General features: G+C 29.8%; 1 protein-coding gene across 5 annotated transcripts in view; it reads right to left on the reverse strand.

The window, feature by feature from the left end:
- Positions 1 to 1,780: 1,780 nt before the first annotated feature.
- Positions 1,781 to 18,902, reverse strand: part of LOC105196191 (GDP-fucose transporter 1) — a 34,986-nt gene continuing 17,864 nt past the window's right edge. For all 5 annotated transcript variants that reach the window (XM_011161985.3, XM_039448260.1, XM_026139675.2 and 2 more), the window contains 3 exons: positions 4,501 to 4,705; positions 2,769 to 2,907; positions 1,781 to 2,689 (listed from right to left, as the gene is read on the reverse strand). In XM_011161985.3, coding sequence (XP_011160287.1) covers positions 2,100 to 2,689; positions 2,769 to 2,907; positions 4,501 to 4,705 — 934 coding nt within the window. In that variant the 3' untranslated portion in view covers positions 1,781 to 2,099. The remainder of the gene's footprint in view (positions 2,690 to 2,768; positions 2,908 to 4,500; positions 4,706 to 18,902) is intronic.

The following is an 18,902-nucleotide window of genomic DNA, read 5'->3' on the forward strand; positions in this document are numbered from 1 at the left end:
TAAAAAAATTGAAGGTGTCCTTTACGTGATCTTCAAGCAACTATTCAAAGTCAAATTAATGACACCACTTATGACCCCCTCGAAATCATACAACTTTTGTCTGAAACTTTTTTGTCTCCTGGGTTTAGTTTTCGAGATATTTAGCTGGATTATTTAAAATAGAACACTCTGTATATATATAATATACATACAGGGTGTCTGAAAATAGCTATTTATGTCCTCGTGGATTGATAGAGCAAGTCAAACTGAGAAGAAAAGTCTTACCATTTTGCAATTTTTGTAATAGTCATCGAGTTATAAATTAATAAAAATAGCGGATTTAGCCCTCCCCTCCCCGCCGCGAAATCCAATCGCGTGATTGTGGTTGCCAAGCGCGCGGAGAGTTGTTTTCTAATAGCGATGGCTGCGTAATATTATTTAATGTTTAATAATATTCTGTATGTAGGTGCACAATATTATTTAATGTTAAATAATATTGTAATTAATATACTATAATGTAAAATTATTTAAATTAAGATTATGTTAAATAGTATTTTCGAAATATTAATGTAAATATGTATTTTCTTAAAATAAAATAAAATTTACGTACAAAATAGTACGTAAATACGTAAAATTTCGTACCATACAAAGAAATGAGTTTAAATGTACCATTTATTATTATTATTATAATTGTATAAAAAAACATTTATTTCTTTAAATCTAAAAATTATAAGAATATTTTTGTAATATTACACATGTACATATTTATGTTAATATTTCGAAAATACTATTAAGATTATGTTAAATAGCGCCTACATACAGAATATTATTAAACATTAAATAATATTACGCAGCCATCGCTGTTAGAAAACAACTCTCCGCGCGCTTGGCAATCACGATTGCGCGGTTGGATCGACGGGCGGGAGTAAATCCGCTATTTTTATTAATTTATAACTCGTTAACTATTACAAAAATTGCAAAGTGGTAAAGGACTTTTTTTCTCAGTTTGACTTGCTCTATCAATCCAGGACATAAATAGCTATTTTCGGACACCCTGTATATGTATGTACATATATGTATATAAAGTTGCAAAACTGTTGAACAAACTTCCATCAGTTTTGCATGTAAAGACTAACGTTGTTGCGTCTCTTCCGTACATTGAGTTTTGAAATATAAAAAATTTCGTAAAACATGACATTTTAAGGATTGAGTAAGATAAATATATTTAATTTTTAAATTAAAAGTTAATGGTTTATAAAATTTAGTTATGTTAAAAGTTCTGAACAAAAAGCTAACTCAATTAATAATTAAGTTAAAATTAAGCTCAATTTAATTTTGAAAAGCATTATTCATATTAAATTAGAAATTCGTAGTTTTGTAATGAAAAGATTATTCAAAATAATTACAATATGGATCATTAAACACATTTTTAATATTTTATTTATAAATAAGTTTATGTAAAATAACAAAAAATATTTTTTTTTATCTGTGAATATATTTTTCTTTTATATAGATAAATTTTTAATTTAAGAAAAAAATAAATCAAAGTTTGTGTTTCAAAAATAATTAATTAAAATTAAAAATTAAGTTATTTAAAATTGACTAAGTTAAATTAACAATTGTTAACCCTTTAACTTTATTATTTAACACATTTAAATAACGGGAACGATTATACCGGTCGAAAGCAGATCTTAGTGCTCAATAATTTTCTAGGTGAATTTGCACACATTTATAAGATTCCCAAAACTGCAGACCGCATACTTATCGTTATTCAATAAATTATAGTTTTCGGGGTAAAAAGGAGGGGTAGTAGATATGTTTGTAAGCATTGAAATTGATTAATAATTTAATTTTATTGATATTACATTTTTTATCTAAGTTCTTAAAAGTTCTGTGTTTTAAGTCTGGCAAGTGACGCACAGTTTGGAAATCTTGTAAATGTTTATAAATAGTTTGTACAGCTGTTCTTGTTATTTAAATGAGTTGATACACTGTTCCGGTTATATTAGGATATCGTTTATATTGTTCATTATTTAACTTTTAACTTTTTAATTAGTACCCAATCCTGCATTTTAAATATAAAAATTTGAATAAAATTTGTTGTGGCTTCATTACCATTGTTAAACTTTAAGCTGTTGTGTCTCAACTTTGTACTCTTTGCTCAACTCTAGTTGCCTGATCCTCGCGTAAGATGCACTGGCAGCGAGGACAACAATATTGCTTATCCACCAGAGAAACGACTTTTCTTCGTTAAACCAATAAGTCGCTAGAACCGTTTGAGCGCATGCTTTCGCAGTACCACTGACGTTGTGCGTCAATGGGGACGTAACTTTTATTTGAAGCGCGGTGAAGTATCCGATGGCGAAACCAAACACACCGCCGAGTGTCATGGCGCTCCAGAAAAGGGGATGTCCAAGCTTCTCGTAATTATATACAGTACGATGTTCGCCGCTAATTATCATTAACGGGATGAAGATGATGATACTGTACACATTATTATAATAAGAAAGTAACCAGATGTCCTGATTCACAACCGGAAGTGTCTGCTTCATACGGATAGAATATAAGGACAGCGATAATGATCCTAGGACACCAAAAAATGTCCCAAGAACGGAAAGAGAGCCCGCGATATGCTCTTGATCTACTCCTAACCAGAACCCGGCGATAATCGCCGCACAGCATGCTATACACTTGACAGATGTTGTTTGTCCTGCAATTTTCGCTGATTAATTTCTTCTAGATAATTTCTACTCAGTCTAACTGAATTTATCTGTAATAAATGCACTTACCAAGTAAAATATAAGTAAATGCAACATTAAATACTGTCGTTAAAGAACGACCCACGTAGTAAAATGCGACACCGACGTATTTCAAGCATAAATTATTAGTTGCTATCATTGCAGTGAACAAGATTGATAATGGCAGTACCTGCAAAAATTTAGAACATATTAAACCTTTTGTATTTTTTCACATAAATATAAAAATTGTTAGAAAAATAAAATTTAAAACCACCTTCTTTTATACATTTTAATTCAAAGTGTGCGAATCAAGCATTTGTGAATTCAAATTGAATCTTTAATGACATGTTCGACATCGAATTGAATCAAATTTGAAATTTTCATGTTGAATCGGACCAAATCTTTTTGATTCGAATATGAATTAAATTCGAATTAAATTTTTTTAGATTTACATGTTCGTTTAAAGATAATAAAGTATTTTTAATAACGTTCCGGTTTTTTTTTAATGTATGATACAATTGCAAAAATTTTTAGAAAATAATTACAAAAAATGATGTGCTAAGTAAAAATAATGCATATAATAGATATTATAGACATTAAATATATTATATTGATAAGTAAGCATTTCATAAATTATAATGTTACTATTGAAGTGTGATAATATTTTAGTGCACTTTATTAGGAAAATATGTATATATAATGAAGCCATTTTAAATTTGGTTTTATAAATTCTATAAAATCACGATATAAATCTATGAATTGAAACAAATTTACGGAGACGATTGTCTATTGTGTATACAAATTTTTGCTAATTTTTAAAATTTAGAAATGGTACAAAAGTTTTAAAAGTTAATAAACTATCAGGTACGAGAATTGGTATGACTGACAAGATTGGTCACACAAGAGATATAAATAAAACAAAGTAGGCGATTGATTCGAAATCGAATATCATTCGAAATTCTCAAATTAATCGAATTAAATTCTTTTAAATTAGAAAATGAATCAAATTGTATCCACTGTGATTTACACACTTCTAATTCGAAATTTATGTTTTTTCGTTAAATTTATTGCATATTTATTTCTTAATTTAGTAGTGAAGCGTGCTCCGTGTGAAAACAGTCGACTCATAATCAAAGAGTTTGATCCCGTCATCCTACATTTATTTTCCAAGGCTGTATCAAAGCCTAGGAATCTGAGGAAACTGTTTTAAACGTAAGGGACTAAAGCTGTATTAAAGATTAAAAATCTAGGCTGTGCCAAGCCAGAAAGGAAGCCAGAGCCTGTATCGTGTTGGATTTAAAGCTTGGATTAAACACAAAGAAAACTTGGGCAATTACAGAAAAATTCTTTATATCTAAGTGACTAGAAACTTATATAATCTAGAAATTGATCACAGTCTTCTTTTGCTTCCATTTATTTTTCAATTTAAAGCGCAAAATTTTACAAGATTTAAAGCGACATTCTTTCATAAATTTTAATTCAAAGTTCATATCTTTTCGTTAAAAAATTTATAAAATGCTTATTTCTCAATTGTTAAAATGCAAAAAACCTTTGTACAAAGATAAAAAAATATTAGAAATTATATAAGATTTAAAACCATTCTGTTCTTTCATACATTTTAATTCACATTCATACTTTTTTCATTAAATTGATTGAATGTTTATCTCTCAATTTAAAGTGTAAAAAATTTTTATGCTAAAATTTTTCTCAAAATTTGTTTCTAATTATAATGGAAAAAATATTAATATTGTATAATAATATATTTAAAACAACTTTTTCATACCTTTTTCAAAGTGTCCTTTCTAAACGGACTACCGTCTGTAATTTCAATACAGTCTGGAAACCATTGAGATATTCTGCGTAAAGTAATGCAGATAGCTACGCTCACTATACATTGAAACCAAGTTACAAATAAGGGAGCATCCAAATTCACAATGTCACTAGACAAGAGCGTTTTATTCACGAATACAGTAAGGATAGATACTACCCTGAAAAGAATTTATATATAAAAACACATTTAAAGAAAATTCTTTGAAAAATTAGCGAGATTTTAAATGATAAAAATAATTGAAGAGTTTCCTATAAAAACCAAACAAATTCAAAAAGTTGAATTTTCAAGAAAGAAAAAAACCTTTCATTTTTCAAACCATTTATGTAAATTTATGACAAAATTAAGGCTCTAAGTCTATAAGATAAGAAAAAAAGAGCCGATAAGAGCCGGCACTAGTTCTTAATGTGTTACAACAATTATTTATTAAATTTAACAAACATCAAACATTTCGACCCTTAATTTGGGTCATCTTCCCAGTAACAAAAATTCGAAATTAAAACAGAAGAAGAAATTAAACGCTGGATCTTGATAACACATTAAGAACTAGTGTCGGCTCTTATCGGCTCTTTCTTATCTCATTGAGTTTATATAAATATTATAATTTTTTTCGGACATGTATATAAGTACTTATAAGAACAAAATTGTAATCTTTACTCGTATTATTTAGAGAACCCATTTAAAATAAAAAATAAAAATCCTCTGAACTTGTTTGGTTCTTGCGGAAATTTTACTATCAATTTATTCCATATTTTATTCAACATTTATCTTTCTTTATAATATTGATAATGATAATATAATATTAATAATGATAAAAGTAAAGAAGGAAATATTTAAAGTATAAAGCAATAATTTTTTCACTTTTTGTTTACAAAAGTTTATAAATTTGTTTTAATAAAAATATCTTTTTCTATTTTTCATTGTATAAATACATAATACTTCTCCAAATATAATAAATAAAAATATATAGTTTTAAGCTTAAGAGGATGCTATAGTGACCGAAGAACTTTCTCGATGTCGGCATTGTAGATTATTTTTCGAGCGAAACCAGACTATTGCTCTTTGTCCATCGCATAGATCTATCTTTATTTTTTGATTATTTCGCCATCTGTGAAAAGACCTATCAACTACTGTTGTGGACCATATTGCTCTGTTCATGATAGTTCAGCTTTGCTGAGCGAAATATACATGTGGTAAAAGCACATTAGCATATCTTTTTTGTTAGGCGTTTAGTAGTAATTTCACGGTCAATGTTATTTGTGCATGTTTTCTGAAGTATGCTCTACTATCATTTTGTACGTACGAGCTACACAACTTCTGTATTAAGGTAAAGTTAATCTCAGGTGACAACTATAGGGGAAAGTAGGTAAATTGCACGCACCTAAGGGAAATTTATCGCATTGGAGTGATTTTTGAAGTTGAAATTGATATGAGTACAGAAATAAAAACTTTAAACATTTTTTTATCATTATGCATTGTCATATTGAACAATTTTTCATTTGGTAATGCTATATTCAGCAAAAAGAGATAAGTGGATAAACGAAAAAATTTCTCGGGCCTTGGATAATTGTACGTGCGGTTGGATAAAAATACGCGGAGGAAAAATGAGGTTATAACCCATTCTTTTAGCTGCACTATACTGTACTAGTGGCACTATAGTTGGTCTCACGTGGTCTCACACCTTTCAAGATGGATGCGTAAAATTGTCCACTGCGGACTTGATTTCATAAAAAAACAATTACTCAATGACTATTTAATAAAATTTAATAAACAATAGCTCAAAAAACGCATAACAAAACGTACTTTTGTTAGGTATAACAAGATTAAATGAATAAATTAAAAATACGGACTTATTGCCTTATTTTCTGAATGCCGAAATCGGAACAAAAATCATGATTTTACTTTTTCTTATTTTTTCAATTAACTACGTTTTTAAATGATATAACGTATGGTTATATATTAAAAAAATACCTTCAGCCTACAAATATCGTCGTGATATAATCTCTATTCATCGGAAAGATGCCAAACCACGAAGCGTACAATTACCTAAAGCGTACAATAACCCTACTTTCCCCTACGAGTGAATTTTTAATGATTCATTAATTTTTGTTCGATTTTCTTCTAAAATTGACCAAAGCGCATCTTCTTTTCACACGTACTTCAATTCTAAAAAAAGTTTTTGTGATTCTGTAATGCCAATTCGAAGATATTTAGTGTTCTGTAAATGACGGTAATTCATGGTATTTTAGCATCCTCTTAAGATTAATATTTTGAGGATTTATTTAAATAATAGAAAAAATATATAAATAATTTGAATTTGTGTTATTCTTATCGAAATTTTATATTTGTCTATTTTCCGAGTTATTTGATTCTTCCAATAGAAACTTGTTTACGATATGTATGATGTTACTGATTTGATACAAAGTGATAGAAAGTGATTTGATATACCATAATTCAGATTTTTTTTAATGGATCTGTTTGATTTTTGTAGGGAACCCTTCAATTTTAAATACCATAGATACATATATAAACATGACTTGGAGTAAGTTTCATTTTTGATTAAGTTTTATGTTTGATTGTGTGTTACTACTTCTAACACAGTTCAATACACTTATTTTGACTCTTTATACATATATAAGTTCTTTGTATCAAATTATCCTCCATTAGAAAAAAATGTATCCTGTACGTTTTTTTTTTTTTTAATCAGTGTCCCGAGATAAGCGCATGAAGTGTATTCGCCACAGTTCTTTGTTAGAATAATAATTTTTAATTTTTACAATTTTCGCAATGCCGGGAGATCCATGCCGAATCCTGGCAGGAGGTATTTTTTCACAGCAAAATTCTTTATAATTTTTCAGAGAAAACTTGATATAGACTTGCTAAACTCATGTTTATTTCTGTCAGTCTGATGTAATTATTATTGTTTATTATTCATTATTTTCGTTATGTGATACCTTGTATATTTTGGCTAAACTATTCTACTTGAGTTTACAACCTCCCAGCAAACAGAAACAGATTCAAAATATTTAAAATGGATAGAAATGGATTCAAAAATTCAAAATTTGGATTTGACTATGATCACACGAATCCATTTCTGTCCAATTAAAGTTTAAGAATTCCTTGAATTTGTTTTAATTCATGAGGAGAAATTAAAATTACATTTTTATTTTTTTTCCATCCAAAAAAATCATGCAAGCCATATAATCTGTTTTAATCCGTGAAACGGGATTGAAATGAAATAATCTTTATTTTTTCAATCTAAAAGAAGTTTTCGAGGGTCATCCATTTTAATCCGACATAGAATTGAAATGACTTAATTGCTGTCTTTCATTCTAAAATATATTCAAATGAATTAAAATGAATTACAAATTTGCAATACATTTTCATTTGCTAGGTTTCCACGCAAAACAAGATTCATCCCTCCCCCCTACAAAGCAAAATAAGGTCTATAATTATTTTATAGGTTTTCGACTTTCCATGCAAAGCAAGGTCTATCCCTTCTCCCTTCCCCTTCCCAGCTTACTTATGGAAAGTAATGAGGTCTATAATTGTTTTGTTCTACATAGATTTATAACTTTCTACGCAAAGCGAAGTCTACTCCACACTTTCCCAGCTTATAAGGCGAAACAAGGTCTATAATTGTTTTGTTCTATCGAGGGGTTGGTCACTAGCGGTTATGGTGTACAAAAATTACCTTTAACACGGATTACCTTTAAATTACCTTGGATTACTTAAGATTACCCAATACTACCTCAGATTACACAATACTACCTCAGATTACCCAATATTACCTCAGATTACCTAATACTACCTCAGATTATCAAATACTACTTTATATTATCCAAGATTATCCAAGACCTTAGAGTATTAAAAATTACGTCATATTTTCTGAGATTACCCAAGATTTTACCAAATTTACTTTGCTCATCTAAAATTACCTTATACGAGTAGCTAAAGTATTATTTCTTCAAATCAATTTTAGATTTTCATTGCTTAAAAAAAAACAATTTTACAAAACAAATATTTATTTCATACAAGAACACAAAAATATAAAAATTTTCACAAACAGAATATGTATTATATGTAGGTATACATAGTAAGAAGTTTGACTACTTTTAACGTTTGAGATCTTTTAATATACTAACAAAACAATATCCTATTAAATATAAATATTAAACCTCTGTGAAGTTAGCACATAATAAATATTAATAGGTATTTTATAAATTAAATTATCATCCTCATCATTATTTAAATCAATATCTTCCAAAAAATTTTTTTTCCAAACATTTTGGGAAACAATTAATATTTTTCCAATACGATTCAGGAATGTTGTTTATGCCAATTTTATTAAGGTCCGATTTAGCTTCTGTAAGAGTTGACATAATAAATAATGTTTTCAATTTCTACATCATCTGGGATATCACTTAAATTTTCATTACTTCCAATACCTAAACGATTATGTACTTCCCTTGGGAAAATAAACTGATCTTTTAAATCATTTTTGACGTTTTGTATGATTTGAATTTTTTTAATTCTATTCATAATATCGTTCAAACTAAAATTGACTATTGTAGAAAAAGTTGAAGTTAAGCTTGTTGTTGAACAAAAAATTTGTTCACATGGTTGGCTACTCATCAACCATGGGACATACTAGAATTCAAGTTAGAGTCAGATACAATTTTTTGAAAAAGCATAAGTAAGAAGTGAGCATTGATTTCTACTAACATATAGGAATTTGAAGTAATGAAATTTTTTGATAGAGTTAAATCATTTTATTCTAAGATCCAGTTTTGCCATATTCAGAAAATAAATACAGATATTCAAATTAAAAATAATCTTTTTCTATGAGCCAAATTTTTGTTTAAAAATGAATTTTCCATTTTGATCGATTTCGATAATAAAACCACAAAAACTGTATCAAGCACAGAGCGCGTAACGTCTCGCTTACATCAAGTATAGACCAGTACAGACTCGAAAAAGACTGTGTTTCCGATATGTGATTGTTTCTCAGCAGCGAAATGCATCGCGTATGCGTATACGCAAAACAATGAAACGATGAAATCTTCTGTAAGCACGTGTGGCGGGCACAACTTTTTGAAACAGTAATTCTTAACAATTCTAAAACGAATTCGAAGAATAAACAATATAAAAAATTTTTTAAAAGATTTTGCACATATCTTTTCATTGTAGATAAAAATGTATTTCGCAATTTTTATATATTTTTAGTTATTTTTAGCTTTTTTAAAATTTGTTTTGAATCAGGCGGACTTATGAAACTTTACATAGCAATTTGAACGGCATTATTCCATTTATATCCATTATCAGCAGGAAAATAAATACAACCCATTGTTCATTTCGAGAGAGAGAATTCCGTTTTAAGAAATTAAAAGATTTACTTTAGGCAAATTTTTTAACATAAAGAAATTTGCTTAAAATAGTTTGGAAATTTCGCAATTTTTAAACGCTCGTATATTTGCAGCCTGAGAGAAAGCGTTACAAGATGTAATACCGCAAAAATCTAGCAATGACAATTTTTAGATTATAAAAAAAGCAATTCTTTTACGTCAACTCCAAAAGTTGATTAAAAATGTATATTGTTGTATAAAAATATAACATGCTCAGCAATAACGTTTACTAAAAAATCAAAGATTACCTTAGATTACCTCAGATTATCTGAGATTACTTTAGGAACACATAGAATTACCTACAGATTATTTGATATTACCCTTAGATTACTTAGGATTTAAAAATTACATTGGATTATCCAAAATTACATTGGATTACCCAAAATTACATTGGATTACCCAAAATTCCGTTTGAATTGCCGCTGAATTACCTAGCCCTTGTACAAAAATTACCTCAGTGACTAACCCCTCGTGTTCTATCTGGATTTTCAACTTATGTAAAACGAGGTCCATTCTACCTCTCCTTCTGTTTACTAGTCAAAATGAGGTCTATTATTGTTCAAGAATGTAAACATTCTTAAGATTAGTGAAATGTAATTTAAAATACATATTTGTTCACTATCTACCATATATAAGGTGTCATATAACAAAAATAATAAAATTTCAAAAATGTTTGATATAAGTAGACGAGAAGAGGGTATTATGGCTATTGTCGACAATATGGCTACCCCTATTATTTCCGTTATTAGGTGACATATTCTGAAAATTGCTTATGGAGTTATTTGTTTAATAGCCCGCCGTTTTTTAGTGATGCTAATATGCCAATACATAATGACTGACAATATATCTAAACTTTTTCAAAGTATACTTTTAACCTTTAATTACGTACACTTCCTCATTATTCTTAAACTTGAGTGTCTTATCACACGAAGGTATCTACATACACTCGAGTGTTTTTTTGTTATTTAACTTTTTATTCGGCCGTATACATTTCAAGTCATATAAAGTTAAAACAATAACATGAAATTTTGTTAATATGAGTTTTTAAGCGAAATTTTTATATCGAAATATTTCTTCGATAAATCGATTGTCGTTCTAAAGGGCGGTATTTAGAAACATTAGAGACATCATTTTATGTTTGTTGTTTAATGTTAAACAGGGATAAAATAATATTTTTAATGAAATTTCTAATGGTACTTCTAAAGCTTCTAAACGCAGGAAAATTCTAAATCAGAAAAATTCTACACAATAGAAAATTAAAAATATATACAAATTGAACAAGAATACCTTCTACGGTCGCAGCTAGGTCTTTGTGCTTGTATTATTTGTGTGATTTTATATATTTTTTTCAAGTTCAATGAACTGCGCGCCGAATTAATTTTTAGTCATAACACAATTCTAAATTAAACAAAATTAAGTAATATTACGTATTATTAAATATTAACCTTTTTTCTCCTGAAAAAACTGTAAAGAAATTATTGTGAAAAATATCACTTTAGCCAGGGTTCGAACTTGGGACCTCCCAAATTTCTGGTACGGGTGTTTTAGCCAACTCGACCACTGAGGCTGTGATGATATTTCTCGCAATAATCGACTATGAACGCTTTACAAGGCAGCGTGACTTTTAAAGTAGTAGAGAGAGATATTTTGACCGTTGCTGTAACAATACAAATTTAACAAGATTGCCTTCTACGGTCGCAGTTAGGTCTTCGTGCTTGTATTGTTTGTGTGATTTTATATACTTTCCTCAAGTTCAATGAACTATAACTGAAAATCAATTCGACCCGCAGTTCATTGAACTTGAGGAAAGTATATAAAATCACACAAATAATACAAGCACGAAGACCTAGCTGCAACCGTAAAAGGCATTCTTGTTCAATTTGATACAGCAACGATCAAAATATCTCTCTTTACTACTTTAAAAACATATAATTTTGTAACAAGGTACTGTGTTTCTTTTAAACTAAACCAATTTTTTAAAATTATTTTTATGGATAGTCATATTACAATCACTTTTTTTCTTCTACCGATTATGCAGTGCATTAGATTTTTATAAATCACGTCCTAAATAATAATTATTTCATTACTTTGAGTCTAGAATCTGTCAAACAACACTCTGACGAATATAATCGTTCAAGTTTCAATAGAAAATATTAATTATAAATAAAATTATTCAATAAAATGATAATGGGTGCCATATTACCCTCTTCTCCTCTATATCTCGTAGATTATACAAGACTGCTGATTAATTTAAAAAAAAAGCTGATCAGTACCTCCACTTCTATAACATAAGTATATGTCAAAGTTAAGGTCGGCGCTGTGTTCCAAATTAAATAATTATAAAACGTTTTTTTGAATTATTAAACAATTTCTTTCCAAATTTAATTTTGCAAATATATCACTCAAATGATTCGCCATACCATTACAGTTTTGCCAAAATACTATTTCGAAATTAATTGGGAAAATAGTTATATCAATAATTTGAAAAAAATATTTTTATAAATATTTTTATAAATATTCCTACATAATTGCAGTTTATAATTTTTGTGCAAGATTTCATCATATAATTTAATAAAAATCCTATCGGAAATACTATTCTGTATTCTTATATCTATCTATAATATAAAGAAGAAAATATTTCATTTGTAATTTTAACTTCTTTAATTTTCTCTAATGACCCATAAATGCGGCCAAATTCAACAAAAGTACTCTCTGTCTCAAATCAACTGCACTGTTCCAAGTCATCTCCCCATCTATGGTACTTTGTATCTTAAAAAAGTTCAACTTATACATAAGAAGTTGGGAAGTAACGCGTTTCTTCTAATCATTACTTCTTGTAATGGTAACGCGGTTATATTTTTACGGTAACGGTTTTTTCGTTGCTTTAGTTCGCTTATCTTTATCCAATTTAATAAAAGTATTTTTTTTAGTTTATAAATACAGCAATACGAAACAGATAATACAGAAAATCCGAAAAGAATTCTTAAGGGTCTTAAAAGACTTCACTTTTATATCACTAATTGTGAGTTCTTTGTCAGGTTCAAAAAGGAATCCTTTTCGAGTCTATAAGAAATGAATTTGAAATAACCTTTAGATAGTACTTCAATGGAATTTTATTTATTTTTTGTGCTTTCTAGCTTTCTGGAATCGGAAAGTACCCAAGCAGAACAACAAGTCAAAATGACATCGAAGTGATTCACAATTGTGTCAAAACGACATCAAAATGAATCGTAATTGATTGAAAAGTGATTTTTAATGATCATTATGCAGTCACTTTGACGTCGTGATGACTCTCTGTTCTGCTTGGGTATTGAATCAGTGCAAAAATTCGTGCCCGATTTGTAAATAAAAATTAAGCAGTTGTTATTGTTATAAAACCGCCTTAATCAATAATGTATTCGCCACTGTCCTCGACAATCATTTTCCAACGTTTAATCAATGCATGGATACCACGTTTGAAAAAATCGCATGGTTTTGCGTCAAAGAACGCGGTGATTTGATTTTTGACAGCCTCCAAAGAATCGAAATTCTTGCCATTTAAATCGTTTTGTAATGACCAAAACAAATGGTAATCGGAGGGATGTCCGGAGAATATGGTGAATACAATAAGATTTCCCATTTCAATTGTTTCAATTTATCCAGAATCATTTTTGATATGTGTGGTCTGGCGTTGTCATGGTAGAAAAAGACGCCTACGATTAACCAAGCTCGGACGTTTTTCTTTGATTGTTGCGTCTAATTTGGTTAGTTGTTGGCATTACTTGATTGAATCAATCGTTTGTCCAGCAGGAAGCAGCTCAAAATATATAACACTTTGGCAATCCCACCAAACGGACAACAAGAGGCCTTCTTTGGATGCAACTCAGCTTTGGCAACTGAATCTGCCGGTTTATTTGCTTTCTTCCAAGTAAGCTTACGTTTGACGTTTACAACACCCATTTTTCATCGCTAGTCACCAAACAATTCAAAAAAACTTTTTTTCCAAGCGTCTGAGCAAAGAACGGCTGCGGAGATGCGTTCCAACTTGTTCTTTTCAGACAACGAATCCAAGTGTCGAGCTTTAAAATGAGTCCCATCTTCTTTAAACGCCGGAACGCGGTTGATCGATCAATGTTCAGGGCCTCATATCAGCAATCTCTTCCGTCGAAATGCGTGCGCTATTAATGCGCGCAGACCATCGTCTTCGACGTCGGAAGGACGCCCAGAACGAGATTCGTCTTTGAGGTTAAAATCACCACGACAAAATTTTGCAAACCACTTTTTCATCGTTCGAAAAGCTGGTGCACGGTCCAAATAAACTTTCTGAATGTGTTACGTCGCTGCGCTAACAGTTATTCCTTTTCGAGACTCGTAAAGCATCACATGTCAGAAAGGCAACTTTTCCTTATCCATTTTCAATAATTTTTTCATGATTTAAATTCAATCAAAGCAAGCAATTTCTGATGCTCAAATGACACCTATGACTGTTATTTTTCTAATAATATATAATATACATATGTAAACAACAACAGAGTTGCTATACTACTTCACTAGCTCTATCTGTACGAATCGGGCACGAACTTTTGCACTGATCCAATAGATAAGGATTATTGAAATGCTCTAGAATGCACGGAACAAAAATATAAATTAAAATATATTTTACGTTAAAAATGTTTTAACAAAAAATATATTTTGTACGGTAAATCAAATTATTTATACACGTAATAGCAATATTACACTAGATTTCTCCATAGTCATATTTTTGCCACAGTAGATAGTGTTACATCCGGAGGATTCCACGATTTCCCTTTTCGCATATATGAAATAAGCGAGGAAATTGTACTTAAGATTTACAACACTCAATCATCATATCCGAAGCAATCCATTTCTTTTTTATAAAAACACCATCTCTTGGTTATTATAAGAAAAAAATGAACATTGTCCCTGAAAGGTATAATGCTCAAATATCCGGAGCAATAAAATAAAAGCAAAAAAAAGGAGAAATCGTGTGATGACGAAATTACGAATATTTATTCATTTTAACAATGATCCATAAAAACGAACAAAGCCAGGACTCGAAAAGAAGAAAAACCTAAATGATATTTAACCCTTAAACACACCGATCCTGTAAAATACAGAAACACATTTTTGGGTCTGAAAGACTTTTTCAACTTTGAAAAGCTATAACTTTGATTACAATTCATATTTTTTTACAATTTTTTTTTTTTAAACAAAAGTTCAAAATCTTAGGAGTGTGACTGCACAATCGGCATTGCCGACAAATAATTTATTGTGAAACTATAAAAGAAAAACCATTAAGCAAAAATGAGAAATTGGTAAAAAATCCACTTTTACTTCAAAAAATCATATTTTCGCAACAAAAAACTTTTAAGGACTTTCAAATGAGGCGTTATAAAGCTAAAGATTCACACTTTCAAAATAAAATTTGGCAAAGTCATTCCTTTTAAAAAGTATAATTATGTAACATGGAGAATATGAGGTATTTTTGGCCATCTAAAAATTCACTTAAAAAAAAAATCATTTCTTTGCAACAAAAAACTGTGAAGAACTTTACAATACGGCGTTTTAAAACTAAAGATTCATACTTTCAAAAAAAAAATTATATCATTGTTATTTCTATTAAAAAATGTACTTATGTAACAAGGCAAATATGAGGTATTTTTGATTAAATCGTGTCTAAAATTGAAAATTGATGTGTTTCATGATATATTTCGGAAAAACTCCCTTTTCTACAGCATTTTATAGTATTCCAACTTTAGACAGAGTATATTCGAGTAACATCTGCAAATCGACCTGTTCGAACGTATTTTGTCCAGCTTTTTTATGTAAAATACTCACAAAAAAGTTTCACTTTCACACTATATGGGTCGCATTGGCCCTAACAAAACTTTGGTGCTGTGCCATTCGAATTCTAAGTGACCAAAAAAGTTGATCAACCATATCAATCGAAAAAGGAGATTTCAAACTTTTTTTACGTCTTGGTCCAAACCTCCTATCTCATTCCGTCTTCACATAGCAAGCGTTCAAAACTTCATATGGGGTCTCTCAGACCCACTTACGTGTTTAAGAGTTAAGTTCGGTGACAACGAAAGATAAGATTGAGTTACGATGTCGGACAAAAACTATAAAACTATAAATCAAAATTCATAACTCTGGCTTTGTTTGTCTGAACGCATGTTTCATTACAAATCGAAAGATGTTTCATGTGATAACAGAGTCATAAACAAACGGACGCGGCGATATAAAAAGTCAGAATTGAACCTTCCAGGAAGGAAAATCGTAGATAACGAATCCCTTAAGCGATTGGGTGACGCAACTGCTCGCCCCTCTTCAAGTTAAGAAAAATCAGGAGAAAATGGAGACTAGCCAACGAGAGATCATTCGAAAAGATGATTGGTAGAGAGCGTTGATTAAATATCCAACGAACAAGCCCGAAAGTTTCAACGACAAATAAGCTACAAAAAAAGAGAGAAATCTCAAAAAACTTCATCCAACCAAATCTCCACTTTATTCACTCGATCACCCCCACGCCCTTTCATAAGCTCTATAAAATGTGCAACTTCCTGACGCTTCGTCATCATTATCATTATTATTTTTCAAGATTCAAGATCCAAGATTCTTATTCTTAGATTCAGTCTAGAGTCGAAGCTGTGCGCGTTATTTTAAAATCGTTTTGAACTTAGAATCTGTACGCGAGACGCAGATCGTCTAGTTTCAAGATCGTTCTTCATTAACAACCTCCAAAGATCAGAAAACGTCATTTTTCTGCTACTATAAGTAAATTTTTCACTCTTTTTCGGTTATTATTCAATTTTCTATTCAACTCGCCAGAAATCAATCATTAATGAGCAATCACAGCCGTTCATGTTCCAACTCCTTGCTCCCTATATTATTATTATTTTTTTATTGGTATCAAAATTTTCTCTTCGGATTGATACAGCAATTCCCATTTAAAACAATTCCCGATTTTCTTTCTAAATATTCCTTAAATCTCTACGTAAATATAAATGTTCTATTTCCATTTTTAAATCTTAAGTTCTAATTTGATTTAATAGTTAAAATATGAATCTCAACGCATAATTATAAATTTATTAAAGAATAAATTAATTCTATCTCCTCCTCATATACGGACTTATCATAATGTTAAAATTCAGCTTCACTAATTAACTACTTTGTAATAATCTTGAAAATAATAATGTTATAGTTTAATTTCTCTTTTATTCAGCTACACTGTATTTTTTATTGATAATAAATAACGTATGCTACTTTTAACCTTTCAAATAATCATTAAATAATTTCTTTTTTTTTATTTTTATAATTATGTACTCTAGTTTTAATTTTTCTAATAATTACTTAATCGTCTATTTTACGCTAATCTTATCAATTAATCTCTTAGAATAGCAATGTACGCGAGTTTTGAATACCAAAATGTGTGTTAAGTTTTGGTCTTAAAAAGGCTTTAATTTAATTAACCCATCTCGTCACCTTTCCTCTTAACTAAGATTACGCTAGGCCCGATCCCGAGTTAAAGAGATTCAACTCTGACTCAAATCAGAGCCAACGATCGCACGACTTTCGAAAAGGCGTTAAAACGTGTTTTCACACGCTGGTCCTTATTTCAAAGTCCCTAAGTGCGTTCGGCCTCGTGCCTTATGCCCAATCAGTACGACCGCGAGTTAAAGCATTTGTTACGTTCTTTTCTGCCTTGTCCGTACCACAAGCCTACCATTTCTACCTCTCCTTTAAGGCTGGACGTAACAATAGTTTAATTTACATTTCTTAATTTTGTTAATAACAAGTAAATAATAAAAACAAATTATACTTAAATAAACGACTATCAAGATTTAACAAAAATCGGAGTAAATATAAGACTAATGAGAGTCCAGCGCGGTAGTGCAAAACAGATAGATTTATACAAAAGATTTTAAACTAAAACTTTTTTTTAGTCTCAATAAATTGAGCAGGATTTTTAAAGTACAGAAGGATGCTCACTCAATGAACTTTAAGAAAAATGTGATGTACAAAATTTCATATAAAGAATGTGACGCCTCCTATGTAGGCCAGACAGGCAGGAAACTAAAAACGAGAACAACCGAATACCGTAATAATTTTAATTGAAATAACAAAGATCACTCGTTAATTTCAAAACACTGAATAAAATTTAATCATGAGTTTGATTAGGAGAATGTCCAAATTCTTAACTCAGAACGGTTCTTAAACGGGCGTTTAGTATCAGAAATACTTCACATTTAGATGCAAAAAAATTGCCTAAATTCACAACCGGATACTAAATGCCAGCATGCATATTTCTCATTATAAAAAAATTGTAAACTTGGAGCAAGAATATGTAATGTGTGCACAAGTTATTTGATTTTATGTATGACTCACAAGAAAAGCGACACAGGTATCCCTTTCCGATTTTGACGAGTCTTTAATATGTTGTAGTACAAATAAAAATAGGGGACACGTATTTTTTTATACGTGCTCGTTTTCACTTTTAGGAGGTAAAATACCCCTTAGAAGAAAATCGGTTTTTTTCTTGTGAAGTGTATATCATCGAAACTATAAGAGATAGAGAAAAATGTTCAAATAGAAAGTTAAATGGTTTAAAGAATACTTTATAACAATGTTAAAAAAATTTTTGTTTTAATTTTTTTTAATACTTTTTCCTAACACTTACCTAATTTTTTTTTAATTTTTTTTCTTTTTATAAGCAAAATAAAGCTTATTTTATTACGAATTCAACGGTACATGACAAAAGTTATGTTGCGACATTTCCATTTTCCAAAACTAATTAAAAACCACTCCATAACGCATGGTACGCGCATCCATCCGTGTACTATGGAATTGTAACTCTTCGATTTTGACAAGCCTTTGATATGTTGTAGTACAGATCAAAATAAGGAACACCTATTTTTTTATACATACCCGTTTTCACTTTTAGGGGGTAAA

The sequence above is a fragment of the Solenopsis invicta genome, chromosome 4, assembly GCF_016802725.1.
Source record: "Solenopsis invicta isolate M01_SB chromosome 4, UNIL_Sinv_3.0, whole genome shotgun sequence".
NCBI classification, from domain to species: Eukaryota; Metazoa; Arthropoda; class Insecta; order Hymenoptera; family Formicidae; genus Solenopsis; species Solenopsis invicta.